The sequence below is a fragment of the Platalea leucorodia genome (assembly GCF_965183815.1).
Source record: "Platalea leucorodia genome assembly, chromosome: Z".
NCBI lineage: Eukaryota > Metazoa > Chordata > Aves > Pelecaniformes > Threskiornithidae > Platalea > Platalea leucorodia.
The window spans coordinates 52,882,426-52,905,271 of NC_138858.1; the positions used below are offsets into that span (position 1 = coordinate 52,882,426).

The 22,846-nt window shown below is 38.0% G+C and overlaps 1 protein-coding gene across 1 annotated transcript in view; it reads right to left on the bottom strand.

Annotated features, from left to right (window-relative positions):
• The window catches only part of MEGF10 (multiple EGF like domains 10), a gene marked incomplete at both ends in the record, with an annotated part of 75,573 nt that extends 54,359 nt beyond the window's left edge, over window positions 1–21,214 (bottom strand). The window contains 4 exons of the mRNA XM_082335782.1: window positions 6,588–6,680; window positions 16,671–16,771; window positions 18,182–18,283; window positions 21,099–21,214. Of these exons, the coding sequence (XP_082191908.1) occupies window positions 6,588–6,680; window positions 16,671–16,771; window positions 18,182–18,283; window positions 21,099–21,214 (412 nt within the window). The remainder of the gene's footprint in view (window positions 1–6,587; window positions 6,681–16,670; window positions 16,772–18,181; window positions 18,284–21,098) is intronic.
• Between the last annotated feature and the right edge of the window lie 1,632 nt (window positions 21,215–22,846).

Genomic DNA, 22,846 nt, shown 5'->3' on the forward strand with positions numbered 1-22,846 from the left:
CAATACATAAGTCTGCCAAAGGCAGATTGAAATTAAAGCAATACTAAAAATGCTTCTGCACTGCTACTAGAAAAAAAAAAAATTACACAGGTATTATTCAAGAAATCAACTTAGGTCAACACCACAAATATAATGAGTTTACAAAATAGTGAAAAGCAGAAATGAAAAGCATCTCTGATCCAGAAAATGTTTACGAATCAATAAAACTATCACCATTAACTGCAATGCCTTCCTTCAGTAAATCTCAACACATGTAAATTTAATAACTCAGTTTTGTATAAAATATATTTTGTTTCTGCTTTTGCTTAAAGATTGGAACTGTAAGTCAGCAAAACGCTGAAGCATGTCCATAAATTCTATTTATGTCCCTAGAACTTCAAAACCAAAATTCTTTATAGGACAGAAATTATATTAAACATAAGAATAATATAATTTTAAATACATCATTGTACTGAATTCTAGAAAAGCACAGCTGCTATGTAGCCCTGGGAATTTTGATATCACCCACCATAGTGATACCGTAGTGACTCCATCCACAATGAAGGTGATGGCAACTTCCATTAATACCTGTTTTCCCTATTTGCACCTGATCTAACTTGCTGGTGGGTTAGTTTCTCAACCCAAAGATATTCATCCTTGTTAGAGGAGAAACCAAGGAGTTCAGCTGGCAAAGCTGAGGAAAAGTCAGTTAGGGGAATTACAGAAGTAATAATCACAGAAGAATTAAGGGTAGTGAAGAGTATGGAGAAGACACGTGTAATAAGAAAAGGTTAAATTTAAGACTGCTTATGACCTGCTGTCACTTTTGCTAATAGGATGCATTTGTGCATGTGGCTGTCTGGGAGCCAGGCTGGGCACAGCTCTGCATTACTTGAATGAGCTTTTTCTCTTCATTTTCCATAAAAGCAAATAGCTCTCTGTCAGGATATTCTCCAGTTTCACTTGTATGTTTAGCAGTTTCTCAGTTCTGGGAATTAAGCCTTTCTGGTGCAAGCATGTGGTTAAAACCAGAACCTGTTTCTACAGCCTGTTGAATGGCTTGGAAAACTTATGGATGAGCTAGCTCTCAAAGCGTATCTTGCAAGCTCTGTTAGTCAAAATGCTTTTGACAAACAAAAAGGAAAGCAATGCCTTGGTCAAAGAAGCTCAATTCAAGATTTACAAGCTGTGCTGTCAGAGTGTACAAGATGCACCCAGGCACCTTGCCTGGTACCCACACTAAGGGGGCTGTTTCAAGTGTGGCACAAGTGTGTCTGTGGAAAACAGTCAGACATCCACCTCTGCAGGGTTAATAGTAATTATAAGCTTCACTGAGAAACTGGCAGTGCTTGTAACTCACGTGAGTGTCTCACACAAGCTATGCCAAGGGATCCAGTTTCTGCCATATTCTGCATCTGCCAAGTCCCATGAAGAAAACAGTGAGATTTTCATGGAATTTGTGAACTTTACAAACACCCATGACAGTAAAGGAAATCTGACAGTGGCAGAGCTACTGTACCTTAAAAGTTTCCTTAACAAGTGTGTTCAAAGGTAAGAAGATGTTTCTCTAAGATGCCAGCTTTAAACACTCAGCTTAATGCATTAAGGAAAAGGCCAGTTCTCTTCTCATGCTTTATAAAACCAAATTATGCCTTAGTGCCACTTGTTCTACCCCCCTGCCCTCAGACTATAGTCCCAATGAAATTCTATTAATCACCAACAGAATCAAATTACAAATTAAAATCCAATTATTCAAACAAATCTCAGATTACTTAAATACAATAAAAATACAAAATGCCTATTCACATTTCCACAAATGATCCTAACATACTTGTCATAAACCAAAAACATGTCATTCCCTTTTTTCTTTACTACTCAGGCTAGCTGGGGGATCACAAAGGCTATAACCTTTGCAGACGAGTCAGTGTAATATTGATTTTGGCCTTTTGCCTCTGCTCCAGCTTATTCAGAAAATGTCCTATTGATTTTGAAGGAATTATTTGTGGACTACTAGGCATGAGAAGAAAAACAAAGTGAATGTCCTGATTGCTTAGAGGGGCTCCACATCAAGCTGCATGTGTATCTATCTTGTGCACACATTCAAAACTGACAGTCAGGTCCATATATTATGTATTACAGCAAATACTGTTGCAAGAGTGTGAGCAGAAAACAGGCAGAAAACATAATTTACAAATATAAAACATGGTTTGATCATCTCTACACATCTAGATAGCCAACTATCACTATGAGTAGCAACTTTTACAGAAGACTGCTTTATACACAACCTGTAGTCAAAAATGCTCTTATAACATCTAACAATACAATCTGACACATGCAGGTTAAAAATTCGATATAAACAATAATCCAGTTTGGGAGGGAAAGGTTGTGTTGGTTTGTTTGTTTTTCAATAAAATGTATTTGTTTACATTTTTAATCTACAAACATACATACCTTTACCACTGTGTCGTTTTTTCTAAATTTTGTCCTTGTCCCCAGCCCCGAACCAATCAACTTATACTCCTGAAGTTCACAAACATTTCTTCAAAGGGGTGCTGACAGCGCGCTAGTTGTGCTGATTTGCTCTCTCCAAGGGATAGGTTCAACGCGTCTTCTGTCCGCTCATTTGTCATTGACCTGACTACTGTGTTCGGTCAATAAATCTTTATTAGAATAACTTGTTTCGCATGACTGTCATCCCTCCCGCTAGAATGGAAGTGTTCTACAAATGAGTGATCTCTCAATCCAAGCAGTATTTCTTTTCAGATATATGTATGTTATCATAATCTCCTTCATCATCGCCCACTGAAATTCACTGCAAGCAAACACTGCCTAACACAGTATATTTCCTTTACCTAAAAAGAAAAGGCCTGAAGAAAAAAGTACATCTCACACGGGAAGTGTTCCCCAAGGAGATATTATTTAATTAGCCAAATTCCAAGACCACCACTCCAGTTTTACTCACAGAAAAATACATCCACTCCTATTTGCCTCTCAGGTGGGATGTAAGGTTTTCAGAAAGGCAGAGGATGTGATGAAGTCGAGAGTTATGCATGGGGCTAGAATTAAGCACTGAAAGAGGACAGCCTCAGTAGTCTAGTCAAATCCTCACCCCTCTTCTCCCTAAACTGAAAGCACCCACTGACCAAGGCTATTAGGAATTGGATAAGACTCATCACAAAAAGGAGCTAACGGTTGCTGCAAAAGGAAATGGGAGTCTCCCAAAAAGTTTAATCCCTAGAAAGGTTATTAGGCCATAGCACACAGTGGTACGCAAAGACAGGGGAGGAAGTTTGCTGATTCAGCTTTTACTCCACAATGCATGAATTTAGGCCATGCAATCACTGTCATTTTCGGAGAGAACATTACAGCATTTAGGAAGCACTTGTCTGCAATTATCACCCAGAAAGCCACTGCCACATAGAAGCCGTGGCATACGGTTTAAAAATTTATTTTAAACACATTATGTAAATACAACTGAGAAGCAACAGATAAAATCAAGCTGGGGGCTGGCAGATGGACAGATGCTGCAATAGTACTAACTGTTCTCAGATACTTACAGATTAAATTCCTTTGTAATGAGAATATTCAATCCTTATAGAGAAAGGATAGTACTTTGGAAGAAAAAGTTTAGTTCTGCAGTTTTACAAAACGTGTAGTGCTTAAGTAGAACAGTTGCTTCCGACAAGTTTGTTTCCAGGAAAATTAATAGATCACTAAATCTGGAAGTTTGCCTAATATCTCACACTTTGAGAATAACCTCTCCCTTTCAGTCACAATATTTCACTTGGTCATCAGTAACCGTTAAATCCCTGAGTATCTGCCTTACAAAAATACTGGCCTGCCTTGTAATCATTGTTCCTTCTCCATTAGTCAGTTAAATAGTTACATAGTTAAAATGTTTATATGGTAGACATTATTACAGCATGGCAATTTGCATGTATTTTTCTTGAATGAATAACTTGCTATATCAACAAAATTATTATTTAAAAAAAGCATCTCTTTATTTTATGTCATTGTACCTTTCTGTTAGTAAAACTAATCCAGTTGGGGATCATGCAGAAAATACAGTTAAAGGCAAAATATGAAAATCTCCTATGTGGGGCAAGCAACAATAAAACAGTGTCAGAGAGCCAAAACCCTATCACTTACTGTCTTTCCAACACTATCCACTGCTCTTCAATTCAATTTCATCTGCGCTGTAGCTCTCAGACACACATATAGGGAAATCATGCACAGCTAGCAACAAACAGCAGCACTCAAACTCAGGAGGACAATCTGGTGAAAGCAACATCTTGCCTAAGTTTGTCCACATGGAATGGGATAAATTCCAGAACAAATGTCCCTGTAGCACATGCACAAAAATATCCTCTTCCTCAGCCTACCCACCTTCTCCTAGGACTACACTAGCAATCCAAAGCAAATTTCAGCAGTTCCAGTTAGCTCCAACATTACACAGAAGCTTTTACAGGATCAGCTGCTTCTCCAGAGATCACACTGTTCAAAGGTACATGAACAAAGGCTCTTTCACCTTTGGCCTGTTGTGTACGCACACCAGAAAGTATTTTTCCTATTGATGCTGCTGTGACAAGCAATCAAAGGCAACCAACTGAGGAAGAAGCAGAGGAAAAGAGCTGCACGTGTATTCAAAATTAATTATACCAGACATGTAAGGGAAATGGACTCTAGAAAATCCTGTGAGAGGAAGGATTATTTCCAAAGACAGATTTAGAGGTTCCTGTCTCATCTAAAGTGCGCTTTCAGCGAGTTTCGAACCTGGAATCTCAATAAATAACAGTACCTCCCCATTCTACACTGTCTAGTGATAACACATTTCTTCTGCACGTTTGATTAGTTACAGAAGCGCTCGATACACAAGGCTTTCAGAAAGAAAGATAACATTTTTTTGACAATTTCTTTTGACAATGCAGCACACTCGATTAAGATCAGTATTACAGTGACATTGCATTGCTAACTCTTTCAGTTTTACGCCTTACACAAAACTTTGTTTCTTTAGAGCTGTTTATGAAAAGAATCACATGTAAGTATATACAAAGACTGTACAAGAAATGTAATAATTTGAAATGGTTAAGTTCTTCCTCATGTAATTTATTATCAATTATTTTTATTCACACTCTCTCAAATTTCACAAAATATGCTGCCTGAACAACAGATCAGTTCTAGAAGAAGAGTCACTATAGCACCTTGTTTGCAAAAAAGAACATTTTCCTGGTTTTGTGAAGTGGAAAAAAAATGAGGGTGGAAATACAACCATATTATTTTTGTCCTGCTGATGATCTAGGTTTTTCAGAGTTGTTATTTTTATAGGAATCCCATGCTAGGTAAACTAGCAGCATAATATCTTTGCAAGACATCAAGCTCTGGTTTATGAATTAGAATTTTATATGGTCTGTGAAATGTAAATTACAAACATATTTTTTTATTGTTGACTAAAATATGTTCCTTTCAAGTGGACAGTCACTAGCAATGACCCATTTTGAACTTTATTGCAATGAAGTATATGGTTGTAATGTTAGCCTAAACGTTACGTTTCCAAAGACCTTACAAAGAGGAACAGAAAGATGGAATAAGTAACAAATTATAATGAATAAAAAAGTCAAGAATTCCTCTGAGAAACTCTATTTCAGCCAAAGGGAAGAAAAAATAACAATTCATGGTCTGCACAAACGATTACCTTTGACAGAGGAAGGCATAGTGCGCAAACACGCCAGCCCTGCCACTGAGGGGTTTCTGCCCTCTGTCCAGATCTTATTGCCTTATTGCAGCCTGCAGTGCCTGGTTTTACACTCAAAGAGTCTAGAAAACAGCAGTGACTAAAAAGGTCATGAACTGATATTATTTTACTACTTCACTTTGTGTTTTTGACAAGTTCTTGCATCAACCGTGTGATGGCCTTGATCTTATAATTTCTTTATTAAGCGTGACCACCTGCTCACTGGGTTGCATGTGACTGCATCCACATGCCAAGCAGGAAAGGAGCCAGCCTGCCCCTGTCTCCTGCTGCGTGTGTCCTCAATACTCCTCTCTTGCTCCCCTTGCCTCTTGCACGCACTCTCATGGCAAAGGGGAAAGAGAAGAAAGTTGGAGAAATGTGACTAGTAAGTGAGAATAAAATGGAAAGAGACTGACCAGACAGGGAGCGACTAATAATGCAAGAGGGGAACACAAGGAGGGGAGAAAAGGACAAGTTAGTGGCAGAGTGAAAAAGGAGGATAGGGTTGTGAGGAAGGCTTTGCTCATAGCTATTAAACATGACCTGGCACCATCATTCTTTACGCATTAGGAAAATAAAAAATTAGAGATTTTCTTACAGTTAAAATATAATTTTATCTAATTTATTCCAGATACTGAGTTCTGTATTATCTGGTGTGTTTCTGAGCACAAAATAGAGACATTTAGTGCTGCTACAGGGTAACATTGTTTGCAAGTAAATGAAGAAAAATCAGGTCACACAGAGTAACCTGATAACTCAGAGCAACCCCCTGACCAGAAAGCAGGAGCCCAAGCACAGGATCGATGATAATCTGCCCAAAAGAGAGGACAACACCATGGAAAGAGCACAAGACAGGCAGAAGCAGGTGAAAACTCACCACTGGAGCAGTTGGGTCCTCCCCAGCCAGGCTCACACTGACAGGTGTTTGGAGCAATACAACGACCATGGACACATTTATCAGCACAATGAGCTGTCAGAGAAGGAAATATAAAAGAATTAAAGAAGAAGAACTAGCACTAGGAAAAATATTCTAAACTTATTCCTAATCCAGATGTTTCATGTCTCAAATATCTTTTAAAAGCAAAATAAACATTAGTGTATTAATGTTTGATGGCACCTCTTAAAAATGAATTTTCTTACTTCATTCTCTTCTCTTTATCCTATGTTTGAAGGCTCAAACTAAAGCCATGTTGTTGCTACTCAAATACTTGTGCATTTAGCAACAAGAAAATCGTCCACATTTAATGAAAAGAGTCATAGTATGATATAGGTTGGAAACCCATCTGAACATGGCCCTGGGCAAGAGGCTCTAGGTGGCCCTGTCTGAGCAAGAAAGTTGGACAAGATGAATTCCACAGGTCCCTTCCAAGCTCAACCATCCTGTGATTCTTGCAAGCAAACGAGATCACGCCAAGGAAAAGGGCAGAACTTCTGCATGCATAAAAAGAGGGATTCTCTTGCAACAGCATGGATAAAATACAATTTGCAACACATCAGTATTTTAATATTGATTTTTCTGAATGGTTGCACAGTTCAAATGAAGCACAACAAAACAGTGATGATGATTAAGGTAAGGCACGAGATAGAAACCCTATGAATCAGTGCAACCTTTATACCAAGTGCTAAGGAGAGCTGCTTGAAATTTTTCTTTTTTTTTTTTTTTTTTTTTTTTTTTTTTTTTTTTTTTAATGATTTGCAAGCATGTGTTTCTACAGTTAAGGCTTACTTTGAAATAGAGCTTTTATTTGAAACTTTTAAGAAAAACTTGAAATGGCTTCGATACCCAGCACATCGATGTAACTGACTCAGAATGCAATACACTGAAGAGGAAGAATCTGCAACCAGCAACAGTTTCCTGGCATCATATTCAACACAAAATACCCTTAACTTTCCAAAATATATATACTGTAATACTTTTCTTCTAGTTTGAACAACAACAAAACTTAAAAAATTTGCACAGGATGAGAATTTTCTTTGTACCAACAGTTCCAGAGAAACTACAGCAGGAATCTGATTGGTATACCAATGTATACAAGGTGAATGATGGGGAAAAGACAAAGTTGGTGTTTACAAGGAGTTTCATGGGACTACATGTGAATCATTTTGGTTCTGAATGGATTGAAAATGCTCTACAGTAATTAGGAAAAATATTTGCAAAACGTCCTGGTTTTTTCCTAATTAAACATGATGAAGCACGTTGGTCCTCTCTGTATTTTGTGTGGCCAAGAAAAAGGAAAGCCACACAGAGATCAATCACATATATTATTCAAATCTTTGGTTATCTGGGATCCCAGCCATTAACTGCATATTTTTACAGCCGTTAATTTTCATTCTCAACTCTTATTTCTAATGAGCTACTTTTCAGGTGTGCATTAAAATGATCTTCATTAGAAATCAACAGGGAGAATATAAATTTTTAAATGTTAGATGATACAAAATATTAATACAAAGCTATTTCATTGTTCTCTATTTATTTATTATGAAAAGAATGACTTTAAATAATACATCACAATTTTCCATTAGTCTTATAAGAGACATGAATTACTTGTATCTTTGAAGATTCCTGCCTAGGAAGTGCTGCCTTGGGCACTGAAGCTCTCTCTAAACTAAATGTGTGAAAAATCTTACCAGTAAACCATAAGACAACAGACGGTAGCTGTACACATACCTGTCTCTACATGTGCACATGTATGAATAACTTAGTGAATACCAACACACTCAACCCAAATTCCTGAGCATTAAGGCTAAATACAATAAAACAACATTCCATCACATACTCTGTGAGACAGATGGAAAAAAATACAAAAATCAGAATGTAAGAAACTGGACCCAGCAAGAGATACAGAAGAAACTCTTTGAGCATCTCCTTGTGCTGCCCCTCATGCCATGCTGAGCCCATAGGTCCTTCCCACAATCCCTATGTAAGAGCATATGCTATGGCGCTGTGCAAATAATCATCAATTACTTCCAACAATAAAACAGAGTTGTCTTAGAACAAATGTAGAACAGATGAAACTTTGGGTCAGAGTGTTTACAATGCAGAGTCATCTTGCAAGTTAGAGCTGTATTCTTTTCTTAGCCACGATAGCATAAATCAACAGTGGCTTCTCTTCAGCCACTGGAGTGGTGTTTCAGTTTTCCAGTAGTAGAATGTAAATCAAACACAACTCTTCAAAACAGGCTACCACTACCAAGTCTCTATAGAAGTTATCTATAGGTAACAATGTCAGGGGTTTTGACAGCCAAACATCTGCTGACTCTAATGACAAAGAAATATGGGATAAGGACCACTGAAGGAAGTTGTATAACATAAAAACTGCTGCTTCCAAATAAATTCAATTAAGATCAATTAAAATTACATAGATAGATAGATAGATAGATAGATATACACACATGGGCATAAAAATACACAAATTTCTCTCTAAAAGAAAGGGTATATGTAATTCTTTACTTTGAAGAAGCTAAACTAAAGCCAAGAGTGTTTCAAAAAATGTTCAAGATATACAAAAGAATTAAAGATATCCAGTATGTCCTTTTTTTTTTTTAAGTTTCTTAATGCCCCAAAATCTATCTGATCAAAGAGTGATTTCTTTCTACACTCTCGATATACATAAAAACCTATTTTGTAACCAAAAGAACTTACTTATTCTCTAGACACCTTATGGGCTAATTGATTCTTGGCAACTGAATCCTAGTTAACATCCCTAAGAGACAGCATCTGTAAAAAAATTATTGCACTGAACATGGGGATAAGAAAACCAAAATTTACCAAATGACCTACAAAAAAGTCTAAGGTGAGGACAACATGAAAAGAGTTAGAACAAGCTCAGAAGACACGAATGACATCAGGGACAAAGAAATTATTTTCTCTTGGTTTCCTATGGAATTGTTGGACATGATATAAAAAAATACTTACGTGCAAGGGCAGGTGAGAAACTTAACATGAAGTCTTTTTGATACTGAGCAGTGTAAAGAAGCACCAAAAATTCACTGGCAGCAATAAATTGCATAAGTCATCTCTTCTTCTTTTGTAAGGGAAAAATCAATTATCATATGAAAAGCAATCTGAGCTTACTCTTGCGTATTTCCTTTTACATCTTATTTCCCCTTTTATTCTGTGTCTTATTGCTTCCTTCATACTCTTCTCTAAAACCTTGCCTTGCCTTACAGGTCTATATCAGTGGATCATACCCTTTCGTTGTCTTAAAAAACAAAGTGTAGATTTGCTCTTTCTGATTATAGAGTATCAGCCAGCTTGAAGTATCTATAAAGTATCTGCTGCTCCATGTGCAATTCCCTGTAGCAGCCCTCTCTGCACCGTGGGGGGAGCTGCTCTGTCCTCTAAACACAAGTGCACCAGGCTGCTTGCACTCTGTTCCGACCTCAGTTGCAGGCATTGGTACTTCTGTAGCCAGCTGAATGAACATGCCCTGCTGAGGAAGCTCGGCAAAGTGTATCAGTGTGAAAAGACACGTGTAAGCCACCCAGGCCATTGACACCATTATTGCAGCAAGCTGGAAGCGATGTGAGGCAAGGGCTTGGCCAACATGCTCACAGACATGCCTTAGCACCACAGCTTCGGGAGGGGAGCTCATACCAGGGGAATTAAGCCAGTCATGTTAGAGGCATAGAATGTACAATACAATTTTAGGTCAAGTTGCCACTTTCAAACACTGATCACGTGTCTCATACTGGTATCAACGAAGAGAGGGAGACGGTGCTCCAGCTCAAGAGAAGACTGCAATTCAAATGCCTACTTATATGCTGATGGGCTCCAGCATACCCCCTGCGGTGCAAGCCCAGATTGCTCCTCCATTGCTATACCTACTTAAAGTATTACAGCTGAGTGGAGTAACTCCTGTGCCTCATACGACTTCCACTTCTGAACTAGAGCATATATGAAGAGTGGAACATTTTAAGACTTGAAATTTCTGTATGGCATTTTATGAATCTGCTCTCTGTGATTAAGAAAGTGACATGAAGTTATTTCATTATAAGTCACGACAGGCAACATTTAGACAGCTGTGCATTAACATTCTCTAATAATAATAATAGCTGTGCATTTAACATTATCTAATGTTAAAAGAAGATACAGAAGAATTTCCCATAATAAAATTTGAAATGAAAGTTTATGCATGCATTTTAGGATCTGTTGTTTTTTCATTTTGAAAAGCCAGACATAAATCAATTAATATAAACAACGCTTGAAATATTTTGACTGTAATTATGCACGTAATAAATGACCAGGAGAATCAATCACGGTTCCACAATTAGACTTTCACCTTTTAAACAAATTAATCACATCATCAAATGGAGTAATATCTGAACTAGGCCTGGTTTTGGATTGTAAGTAGATATCCATATTATTTTTTTCAGATAAATGACTTCTAACAAAAGAAGTCATACTACATGCCTGACCGTGCTTTGTGTTTAGCATTTCTGCTAATATCACTCTATCCTGATCTGGATACCTAGTCAAAGAGCAAATTGAAGAAATATATCCATTTAAAAAAAGACAAAAAGCTTCTTTAGCTGTTAAAGTTCTCAAAATCTTGTGAATTAAATTTGAATGCACAAACCATTTTAGACTGGAAACAGAAAAAAACTCTTCTACATATTCCACAAGGTTTACTTTCAACTTCCTCAAAATTAACTAAAATAAGGTCCCTCAGCACTTATCGCACAAAATTAAATCCAAATATCTTTTAAACTACATATTATAAATGTGTTTTTTCAAATAAATTCTTCACTTCCGTACTGTATGCTAGAACATATCCTTTGGTTAATCCTTTTTTCCTACACTTGATGACTAGTTGCTATTAAAGTGAGTGATACCCAGTTATGCATTAGATGGTTTATTTTCTATTTCATGTCTGGAGGAAATTCAACAGCCATAATTCTCCTTTGATGTTCTTAGAAATATGCTACACTGTCAGAAACTCCATGTGAAGTTAATGTTCAAGCTACCAAAATGCTACTACCTGCTACTACGTCCCTTCTGAATGTGTGTCAGTCTACAAGAAAGCCACCAGAAAACATCTTAAAGTCTTTGAATTCTTTCATTTCAGAAACATGCTAAAAACTGAATGGACTTTGTAAATGCAGAAAAAAAAATAGAAGGTTGCATTTTTTGTAAAAACTTCTCAGTCTGTAGCTCATCCCAGCATCCATATGCCAAATCTCCTAGCGATTGCCACTGGTATTAGAAGTCACAGTAGATTATTTGGAATAAATAAGAGACTAAGTCAATCACTCAACTTGGTATGGCCTTTGTAAGGCCAAGAATAAGTTCCTTTATAGGACTTAACAGAATGATTCTATCTTTGTATCTGCATATAAACTGCATTCAGATCACCTCAGAAAGTCCATCAGATCTAAATATTAATTACATGCACTGTAATTTTTAAAAGCAAAAATAAATAATCACCTGAGCTCCAGTTAGCCTGCTCTTCTGAAGAGATACTGGCAACAGTGAAGACAGAAGTCAGAAATTTGCACATTATTCATATCCTTTATAAACAGGTGTTGTATGAGGAGAGCACAAACCAGGGTAATACTGGAAGTACTAACAGGTATCTTCATGCTTATAAAACAGTCCAAATACTGACTCCATGCAATGTTGGAATTAAAATTAAAATATAATTTTTTTATCCACCTGAAGACAAACCCAAATGGCACAACTAATAAAACACAGGATAATTTTTCTATTCAGCATGACTGAACACTGCTTGCCACAATAAACTCAATCTGCAAGAGAATATATGTATACTGGCCAAAATTTGGAAAAAAAGTGTCTATTATAATATTTATTATCATCATTGAAAACCTCCCCAAGAGGTTCCCTGAAAAGCTTCCAAGGGCTGCAGATGGAGGCTGACTTCTGATGCCACTTTGTTGCTGACTAATAATGATGTAAATGCAGCATCATTTCAAGAAACTGAGAAACACTGGAAAGGCAGGTATCTGAGACAATTAACAGACTTTTTTTTTAAACTTATGATGTCTGTAATAGGGTGGTCTTTTCCATAAAACTCTGAACAAGTATCTACTTCTAATGTGACTGTCTTCTTATCGATGGCATTGGTCAAAAGAAGAGGATACTAAAATTCTGTATCAGAGTTTGGACAGTTTACAGTACAACAGTTATTTTTAATTTAGAGAAGAACAAACAGAACGAAAATTTCCATGAGTGATAAAAAAGGCCTGTTTGTATATTTTCCATGTATATATATATATGTGCCATATATATATTCCATATATATATACACACACACACTGAATCCAAAGACAAAACACAAAAGGAATTTTCATCAAAAAGTGAAAACGTAACACAAGTTTCACCTATTGAAAGTTTTCAGGAACAAGTATGGAAATTGGAGTCACAATTCGACAGAAATCTTGTACCCTAAGATGAATTCAAATTCATCTGTTCAGACTGGACTCCAAACAACTAAATAAAAACCCACTTAAATTTCAGCCAGTGCTTTTCTCTCGCTGCTGGTCATTCTTTTCCTCTGCGAATACAACATTTACAGACTTTAGCAACATTAGGCTGGCATATTCTTGCAATTCTTTATGCAGTGACAAATAATTCTCTTCCCACTATAGTCAGTGAAGTGGCACTACCACTAGTAAATACTACCTCTAGGGGAACAGTGACTGGTGAGTATTCACATTGTAGATTCCTAAGTATTATTTTAAAAGGGAAGTCACAAGATTTCAGTTCATCACTGTATGCACTGTAGTGTTGAGTCATAGCAAAATCATCTACCAGCAGAATTTTCTAATTGAGCTTTCTAAATTGAGAAGTCAGATAAAGGAACAAACACAGAACAAAACCATCAACAGCACCACAAATATTTTAGCCTTTTAGAAGCACCCTACATCCTCCACTAAGTAAAGAATAATCCACACTGCATGGAAAATAAAACTACCTTAACGGAAATGCTGTGCACATTGTGGAGCAGCAATAGCATAAAAGAAGATATCCCCAACACTTCAAATGGCTTTGATTCTCTTCTATCTTTTCATATAAAAAAGGGGGGAGGTGCATGTGTGGTTTTTAATGGGGTCGCCATTTTCTTGCAGAAAAAGATTTTGTGTTGGCTTTCTGCCAGTGATATTTCTGCTATGATGACACAGAAGAAGAGTCCTCCCCATATCACTATCTCTTACCATTTGATCTCAGCTGACAGCATCACTCTTGCTTTCCAAGTTAAACTGGATGACTAGTATAACCATAGTGTGAGCAGGCACCATCTACTCTAGCATGTACAAGTTCACTATGAAGAAAGCTGATTGAAACAATGGAAAGCATTAGATATTTGCCGCCTTCTATTAACTACTGAGCTCCTCCTTTGCCCTGAATCCTCAGCTCCAGTTGAAGATCATGAGGACTGAAGGTCTCTCAACGCCTTCCAGGGTCAACCATTACAGAATCAAATAAATGCAAAATTAGGTCCACTGAAGGATCTTTATTTTTACATAATTTGAAGTCTGAGGCATTCCAAAATTGCTTCAAAAGCCAGAGCAGACATGTCCTGAATATAAGCATTTGCCATCGTTTTATGTAGTAACAGTAAAAAATTAGCACATCCAGTGAGACCTGAATTTACTAGGTTCTGAGTATTACTATGTTAATATAGAATGAATTTACTACATATGCTATAGCTATATAAAAGCTGTAGTCACATAAAAGACTCATCATCACACTTCTCACGTGATCAAACTGTTATATACTTCAAAAAGTATGCTACTTAATCAAAAAACTAAATATGATCATTCATATATGCTGTATAATAACCAAAAGTTGTTAGAAATTGGTTCTTATAAGTCTAATGCATACACGTTAAAAACAAAAGTTTAAAAAAACTGCCAATCTGATCTCAGCTAGATTCATTTTTTTAAAAAGTTGTTTTTTAAAAATATCATTTTGACCTTGCTTTTTCATGTGCAGAAAACACTTTAAATCAAAGATCTTACTGCTGCATTTTCAAACTCCAGGAAGTGCAGTAAAAGAAAAATATAAATGAGGATAGTACGATGTGTTATGACATTCACAGGGTATAATTTTCCAGGGATACAAATAAATCCTGTCGGTCATTTCCAGTATGTACCTCACAACAAGCTGACAGGCACAAATTAAGAAACTATTTTGCATTCGTATTGAATAAATAAATTTAACATACATACTGATATTGATTTTCAGACTCTCATTTATCGGTAAAGACCAAAGACTTATCCAACGCACTGCCATCTCCTAAACTGGGTTGCAAAATCCAGTGGCAATGACAAATTTCTTGTTATCCATTATCTCACAGAACTTCTTCCTGGACAAGCTTCTCCGTACCTCGAGTGCTATGCGTCACCACTGTCATTACAGCCGTAAAGCAGACAATAAAGCAATGAACATATCTCCATTTTTCTCATTCTCAGTTGAGAAAAAAACACCAGGTAAAGCAGCGTGCCTTAGACAGGCTGAAAACATGCTGTTACAGAGCCAGCTATTTGCACATGCCTCGGTCCAGGTCCTGCTCCGGGGCGTTCAGAGGGTGCCGGTGGTTTCCCCACACAGACCAGCTGAGTCAGGGTTTGACTCAGGATCGTGATGCAAACCTTCACTCAAGAGGAGCCAAAACAGCCGCCAAAACAACCCACACGCTGTGGCTTTCCCAATAAGCTGGGCTTTTCACTTTTTTCTCTTGGCAAGGCTTGCCAATCTGTTGCCTGTTCAGAAACTGGGCAGCAAGCCCAAGGGCAGCCCCTGCAGTCCACAGGCTCCAGCCCCTCAACAGTCTGTTCTTACAGGGCTCCATGTTTCCAGAAGAAATTCAACTATACCACCTCAGTCCCCCTGACATTGTTCGTTAAGGTTCTGCAGGTTTTTTAAATCTCATCATTAGAAGAGCTGAAGCAAAACCGAAGAATGGATATAGCTGTTTTCCACTATAATGCATGCCCTTTCTGTCTCCTAAAATTAATAAAAGTACATGCACAGGTCAACATCACAAACGACGTTACAGACCAAAGATTGCCCCTGATGAGCCCAGTTTTTCAAGGAGATGAAATGAAGAGAATTGGTTCCCTGACTTCTGGAAAAGTTACTGTTGCAGTCCATGCTGTGCATGTGCATTCACAGGGACAAATAATTTGAAATACTATTGAATTAATTCCATTTTTAGCCCTACACATTTGCCCACCTCCAAGAATATGCTATCCTTCACAAGTGCTTACCTATCACAAGTTCCCTGCTGTCAGTCCTGCTGACACAAGCATCTAGGTACCCAACCTGCTGTATGACTTTGAACAACCCTACTTTAAACTACTAACCATGCACTTCCAGGGCTCTGGATTAACACCTCCTCTATTTTCATGCTGCCTTTCTACGATGCTCTTGAATGAATACCATTTCAAGAATCAGACCTTCCTAGGCTGTACAAGAGAGAAAAAGAGAGCTGAGCCAAGGCCACCGCCAGGCTCTGGACACAGCTCTTCCCTTTTTAGACTTAGGAGGATGTGGAGATAGGGGCATGTGCCACACAAAAAGGCAGTGCTGCTGCCTTCAAACGGTTGTTACGGATCGCTGTATCTGCAAGAGAGGCTAAGCATGGGCATCAAGTGGGGCCCACACTACGGAGAAAAACTTTGCATTTCCCTTCTGGTTTTGAACCTCTTATTTATTTACTGTGTTGGAAAATGCACTGACACTTGTGCCATGCATTTTCCATACGATCATTAGTTAGAATCACATCAAGGCTGGTTACTTAGACATCTGAGATCCAATTATCCTGTCATTTGCATGTGCACAACACCAATTGATTTCAACGAGAGCTGCACGTGCACCACTGATGAGTAACGGAGGCCCCATAACTCAGCTTCCACAAGTTGCCAATCAAAGGGGAGTCAAACCAGCATTATGATAAATGTATGGAATTTCAAAGCAAAAAGAAGCTAAACTTACGGACACACATTTCCCTGCTTTCATAAAATCCAGGACAGCACTGGGATTTACGCCTGTACATCGTTTTTTCACCATGTCTGTAGGCAGTACGGTAACTGATCCTAAAGAAAAGAATGAATGGTTGTTACATACAATTAATAGTTCATAAACAAGACAATATATTTTCTTATACATTTTAAAAAGCATTCAGGTACTAGTAAGAGGAGAGAAAAAAAAGCTCAAAGAGACCTTGATTGATTTATGTGTTGCTGAGTTCAAGAGTCCTACTGGTTCCCCAACAAGCCTTATGTCCATGGGTGGCCAGACAGTAGGAAAACAGTTAAGGATTTTGGCTGCTTATCTAATATGCAAACCAGAGCATCACTGCCTTTGCCATTAGCATCCCCTGTGGAGGCTAAAGGCTGGCAATACAAATCAGTTTGCTTGACCATTACAGCTATCAGTTTCCAAGGCAAAGACTTCTGGGGATCATCCTCCCAAGGGTGAGTCAGTTTTCTAGGGGCAGAGATGTTGTGAGAAGAGAAGTTATGGTTAACGCAAGAGACAGGAGGGCTCAAGGGAGAGCTCGGACCTCCTGCGCAGCCGGCAGCACTGCACGCCTCTTGCCAGGGAGGCGGCTGCATTTTGCCGAACGTGGCCCCGCAGGGCAGTGGTGAGCAGCACACAGAGAAATCAGCACATAAACCTGTCAAGAACTGCAAAAAATATAGCTTCCTTCTGACATGAGCAAGTAGTACTTATTAGAAGTGGGCTCTCCCACTGCTCTCTGCTCCTCACCATGGCCGTAAATCTCCCCCCACCCAGCTCTCCTGTCTGCTGACCACATACTCCACCAAGCAGTACGCACATCCGCACAACACCTGAGACAGTCTGAATTCCCAGCAAAGAACAGCTCATACCTAAATGGTGTCATAGGTAAACAAAGTGTAATCTCTCTTTGAACTCAGTATGTGCTTTTTACATACTATCCATATTGATCTGTCTCCCCCAGCTGCTGTGTCCCAGGGAGCCTTTCCCACTGCTGATGGTTCATACTTATGGGCATATTCCTCTGAGGAAAATGCGTTTTACAGCTGTCACCAGTTTTTAATCATTCACCCCTTGCTTACTTTCTGCAAGCACAAGGATGTTCCTTTCACAAATGTTTTTAGTTTCCTTTCAAGTAGCATACACTTTCCCCAGAACATAAGGTTGCAAGCAGCAAGGAGTCTCTCATGACATTTCTGAACAAACACACCTCACAGGATCTGGGGAATTTAATTTTGTGCATTGCATGCTTTTTCCCAACCTGTTTGTTTTCTGTTAGCATTTCATGGGATGATACCTGCTAATAAAACATATGTGACATGGCTTGGACAAGCATTTTCCAGTTGACACAGACAATAGCAGTTAGACAGACTAGTCACTGTAACTAAAATATCCTACATATCATGCTTGATTTTGACAGACACAAAATCTTTACAAATATCTACAGTATCAGCAGTTTGACAATATTAACAGTTATACATCACCTGTGTCGTGTGCACTTAAACCAGTTTAGGATGTCAGTACAACTGGTGTAATAAATTTGATCAAAAGGATGCGGATATGACTCTTGCACTGTAACTGAATAACTGGGGAGAGAGAGAGAGAAAGCAGAATGATTATCGAGCAAGTCCTTTATTTTACAGTCTGATTTAAGTAAGCCTTTTACAGAGTCCTGGTACAGTAAGGAATAAATATAACAAAATAGTCATGTGCAACAAAAACTCACAGAAAGTTCAAGTTTAAGTAAAAAATGAACCAGCTAACTTTATAAATTGGAAGATATCAATCAAAAGGTTTCTCTTCCACCAAGCAATGAAAAATACACATGCTGAGAGCCATCATGTCTCTACTGTGTAATACATTTGATGAAATATTAGTACTAGACATTTAAAGAAAAGTAATGTAAGCCTAAATTTTAGAAAACCAAAACACCTGTGTCTCAAACAAGCAGCAGATTAAAGTAGTACGTCGTACATGTTCTCCTATGGCAATAAACTTTTACTAACATCACTGGATAGCTGGAAAACTAGTTAAGAGCCAGAAAACGAGGCTTCTGCTGTTATCATACAAAACAGAAAAATCTCACTCGATTTTCTGAGAAATTTCTTTTAAAAACTGTAGCTGTATCCATAGCAAAACATTGTCTTTGGTAGTGGAAAGGTCTGCCCGTGTATTTAGATACTAAGTGGGTGTCAGCACAGAAGTACACCTAAGTAATAATTACTGAAAAATGATATAACAATTATGCCATCAAACAGTCTATTCAGCAATCAGAAATTATAAAATATTAAAGTCCATACCTTATTTTGTTTACTGGCTAGTTTTTAACATAGAACCTTTTTTCTTTCAGAAATACTATACTGAAGTCCTACTATTATTTTCTGCCAAATTATAAGTGCAGTGTGCTAGAAATAAATCTGTGTTTTGAAGTCCAGAGCCTCCAGAGCTGTCAGTGAGGCAACAGGAACAGAGCCCTGTTGCAAAAAGGAAAAATATTGAATCATCCTAGAAAACTCCTCAGCAGGCTGTTTGTGCTGGCAGTCAGTCAGTCCTTGATTGCGCAAGGGGGTTAGAAAAGATGGGAATGCATGGCAAGTTCCTGCAGCAGGACTAATTCCCAGGACCAGCCAAAGCACTTACTAAGTATGTAGCCCTTCTGGTTTTCACTCACTTTCACTCAGAGCCTCTTTGACCTCTTAGCACCCACTGCAGGGTAAAACAGCCACAGTCATCTCTTCCTACTGTCATCACCTGTACTGAGGGAAAACACATCCAGACCCACTTACTCTAACTGCCCAGAACTTACTTCCTATTTTTCCCACGTCCATATGAAGGCAAGCAACCCTAATCCACCCAGCTGTCTGACCTAGTCTGACAAAATGTTGGTGGGGTGCCGACGCTTGCCTGAAGCTCTGCGCTCTTTGTTCCAGGCAGGGCACGCTCTGCTCCTTCTTGCTGTGGTTGCAGTTCATTTGTAAAGACCATTTTATTACTGGCTGGGGTAGATTTATTTGAAGTATATCGTACTGCCAGTGACAGCAGCAGTAACGAGCTTGTATCTGGGGTTTTACTCTTTCATACTTAGGTACCTTTGAAGCCTGCTCTGAGCAACAGCATGAATGTTTTGGTAAATTTACTTGGAGTTCCTCCCCATTTCTGTGTCTCAGCAGAAGGAAAAAAGTTCATGCAACAAAATGGACATGCTTGCTAGATATGTTTTTCTTTCTGCAGACTTTGATCAGCTTGTTTTAAAATACATTATGCCATGTAAATAGTTATATTTGGGCTTTTTTCCCATTCTGCTTTTGTTACGTTGTAGCTTCCCTCAAAACCACTTTTATCTATAAAAATAGTAAACAAAGCATACACAATATAGATGAGCATCCAGTAACATCATAGACACGTGCCTGAATACTGTAAACAGGTATTTAGTATGGTGACTGCTTCATATACACATTGTTGTGTAAGCCAAATTTTACACAACGGTAGGCACAGAGACTCCAAATGCTTAACATGAAGCTCAGATAAATTCCTGGGGAAAGTCCTTGAGTGAAGTTTTTTTATATAGAGACTTTATAAAAAAGTAAATACAAGTTTCAATTTGCTTTGTAAAGGTTCAGCCATAACAATCCCAAATAAATGTACAGTGGCTTAGAAGCACTCCCAGTGATTAAACATAAACCACAGGTTACCTTAAATGCAGGAAATACCGATGTCCTCAAGTGAACAGTTAAGACTGTCTCAGGGACTAGCTGATCAATCATGGGCATAATAATAATAATGAGACCATAAGGCGTGGTTTCACTACCGTAACGTTTACACATGAAAAGAAGTAGAGCAAATGCTTGTGGCTCAAACTTTCCTACCCACTGTGGCGTTCTCCTTGCAATTAAAGTGGAACTGGGTGAACAAACAGACCAACTAAATTGATTAATTTCTTACTGCATGTTACAAATTTCTGAACCTCATCAAAAAAATTAAACAACAAATCTTAATTCAGATTTTGTGAATGTTGAATAGGAAAGAATCAGCATAATCAAATTTGTCCAAATTCCAATACAGTTAATTATATTTTGCATATGTAAAAGCTTCTTTTCACTTAAATTGAAAAAAGCTATTTTTATTCACTTCTTGTACCCAGATGGTTGTGTAACATTGCTGGTGCCACTGTAGTGTTTTTTGTATCCTAACCCCTACTGCAAAGATGACTGCATTTCAGCCCATTGTGAAATAGCCTTTTACTTGTCCATGAACTTACCTTGCCCATGCAGTAATGTGAAATTTTTTCCCAGCTCATTACTCAACTAAACTCTTTAAATCATTTAAAATGAGCCAAGTAAAACAAAACAAAATTATTACAATCACAATTCATGTCATGGATTTTCCAGAAGAAAATATTACCTTTCCCAGTGGCTACACACATTGGGATCTTCCAGATTCAAAGATAAAGTTGTCCCCATCCAATGGTACAGGAGTATGACAGGGAAGCCAAAAAAGGAGCTCAAATGAAGAACCATCTTTCCAAAAAATGGCTGTAAGAAAAAATATTTATAATACATTTAACAATATTCTACAAATGATAAAGGAGCTAAAACTATTGACCCATATATAATCAATACATATGATTTAAAGCAACAGGTACTTCAAGAAACACATACTGCTTGCCTAGCAGCAGCAATATCCTGCCCATTTTGGAAGAAGAACCCAAAAGGAGTAGTTTCACACAAGTGGCACGGAGGTCATCCAGTGAACAAACTACACTTTAGAGGTCCCACTGCCCCATCAAATTGCAGGCAGCCAGGCTCAGTCTGTTTAGTGATGGTTTGTCCAAATGACAGAGCTGCAATTTAAAATAAAGGCTGAAATTTGCTCAAGACCACCACTGTAGCAAGGTTCAGCTGATGACACACCATCAGAAATCCTGCACATAACTTACTCACAGGTGCGGTTTGTACTACTCTGTTCATTGCCAGCAGCACCCCGAATTCCTACAACCTATGCTGACCTCTTAAAAACCCCAGATGCTGTCCCATCTCAAGCAGCACCTTTTGTAAAAACATCTTCCCCAAAATTACACACTGACTTCACTACGTGGCCTCCCTAAGGATGCCTGAGCACCCGGGGCCTGGGCCAGCAAGAAGGCTGATATTCATAGTCTGCTTGGGAAAGGCTGCACCCTAATTCCTGGGCACTACCTCAACCTAGGTATCTCCATAAACTGCCTTCCTACAGGGCCCAGGCAACAGCATCATGGGGAGAGATGCAAGTCAGAGGAACAAAAAACAATATAAAGATGTTCTGTGGCACTCGGGGTGGTGCTCTTTATTTTTTAATGCAAATATATAAACTAAATTCTATATAAGCATGAATACTCCTTATCAGTTCCTCAAGATGCTAAACAGCACTATTGGAAGGCACAATGAGAGCTCAGGACTTGCAAAAAATGGCATGGTGCTTTTACTAACTAACCTATAATTCTCATGCAAACAAATTGATTCATCAGGCAAAGGGTTTAAATGACTTTGCTTTACATTGTTAACAGACAGCCTCACATGTTATCCTGCATTGTTACTGCTCTTGAAAGTTGAATTCCCAATATAGTTTGCAAAAATACTCCCTCTTCTGCCAGTCGTACAATTCCAAAATAGAATAAACATTCTGTTCATTAAAAAGTTATTGTAACAACATAAAAATCTAAAAGATTATCCTAACCCTTTGACTAGGTCTATCTTTGTTTTCAAAGAGATTATTTTAATTTGCATACTGAAACACTTTTAATCCAACCTACCATTAATCCACAAATGCCAGAATGAATGCTGGTACTAGGTAATTTGTAATGACTTAAACTACTATATTTCCCTCTCAGTGAACATTTGACCTTATATCCTCATTTTCACACAAATTTTAACACCACGTGGCTACAGAGATCGCCAAAAAAAAAGAGATCATTGAATCTGATCTGTCATATAGTAAGAAAATAATTTCTCATAAATATGTTTGTTTTGAAATAATACAAATATTTTTTTAAAGTAAATAATCAGAAATACACATTTCTTACTTTAAATATTATGGAAGAGAATAAAGCAAACCACACCAATAACTTTATTTTAAGAGAAAAAGGTGCACGGGGCCATGAAAAAAAAAAAAAA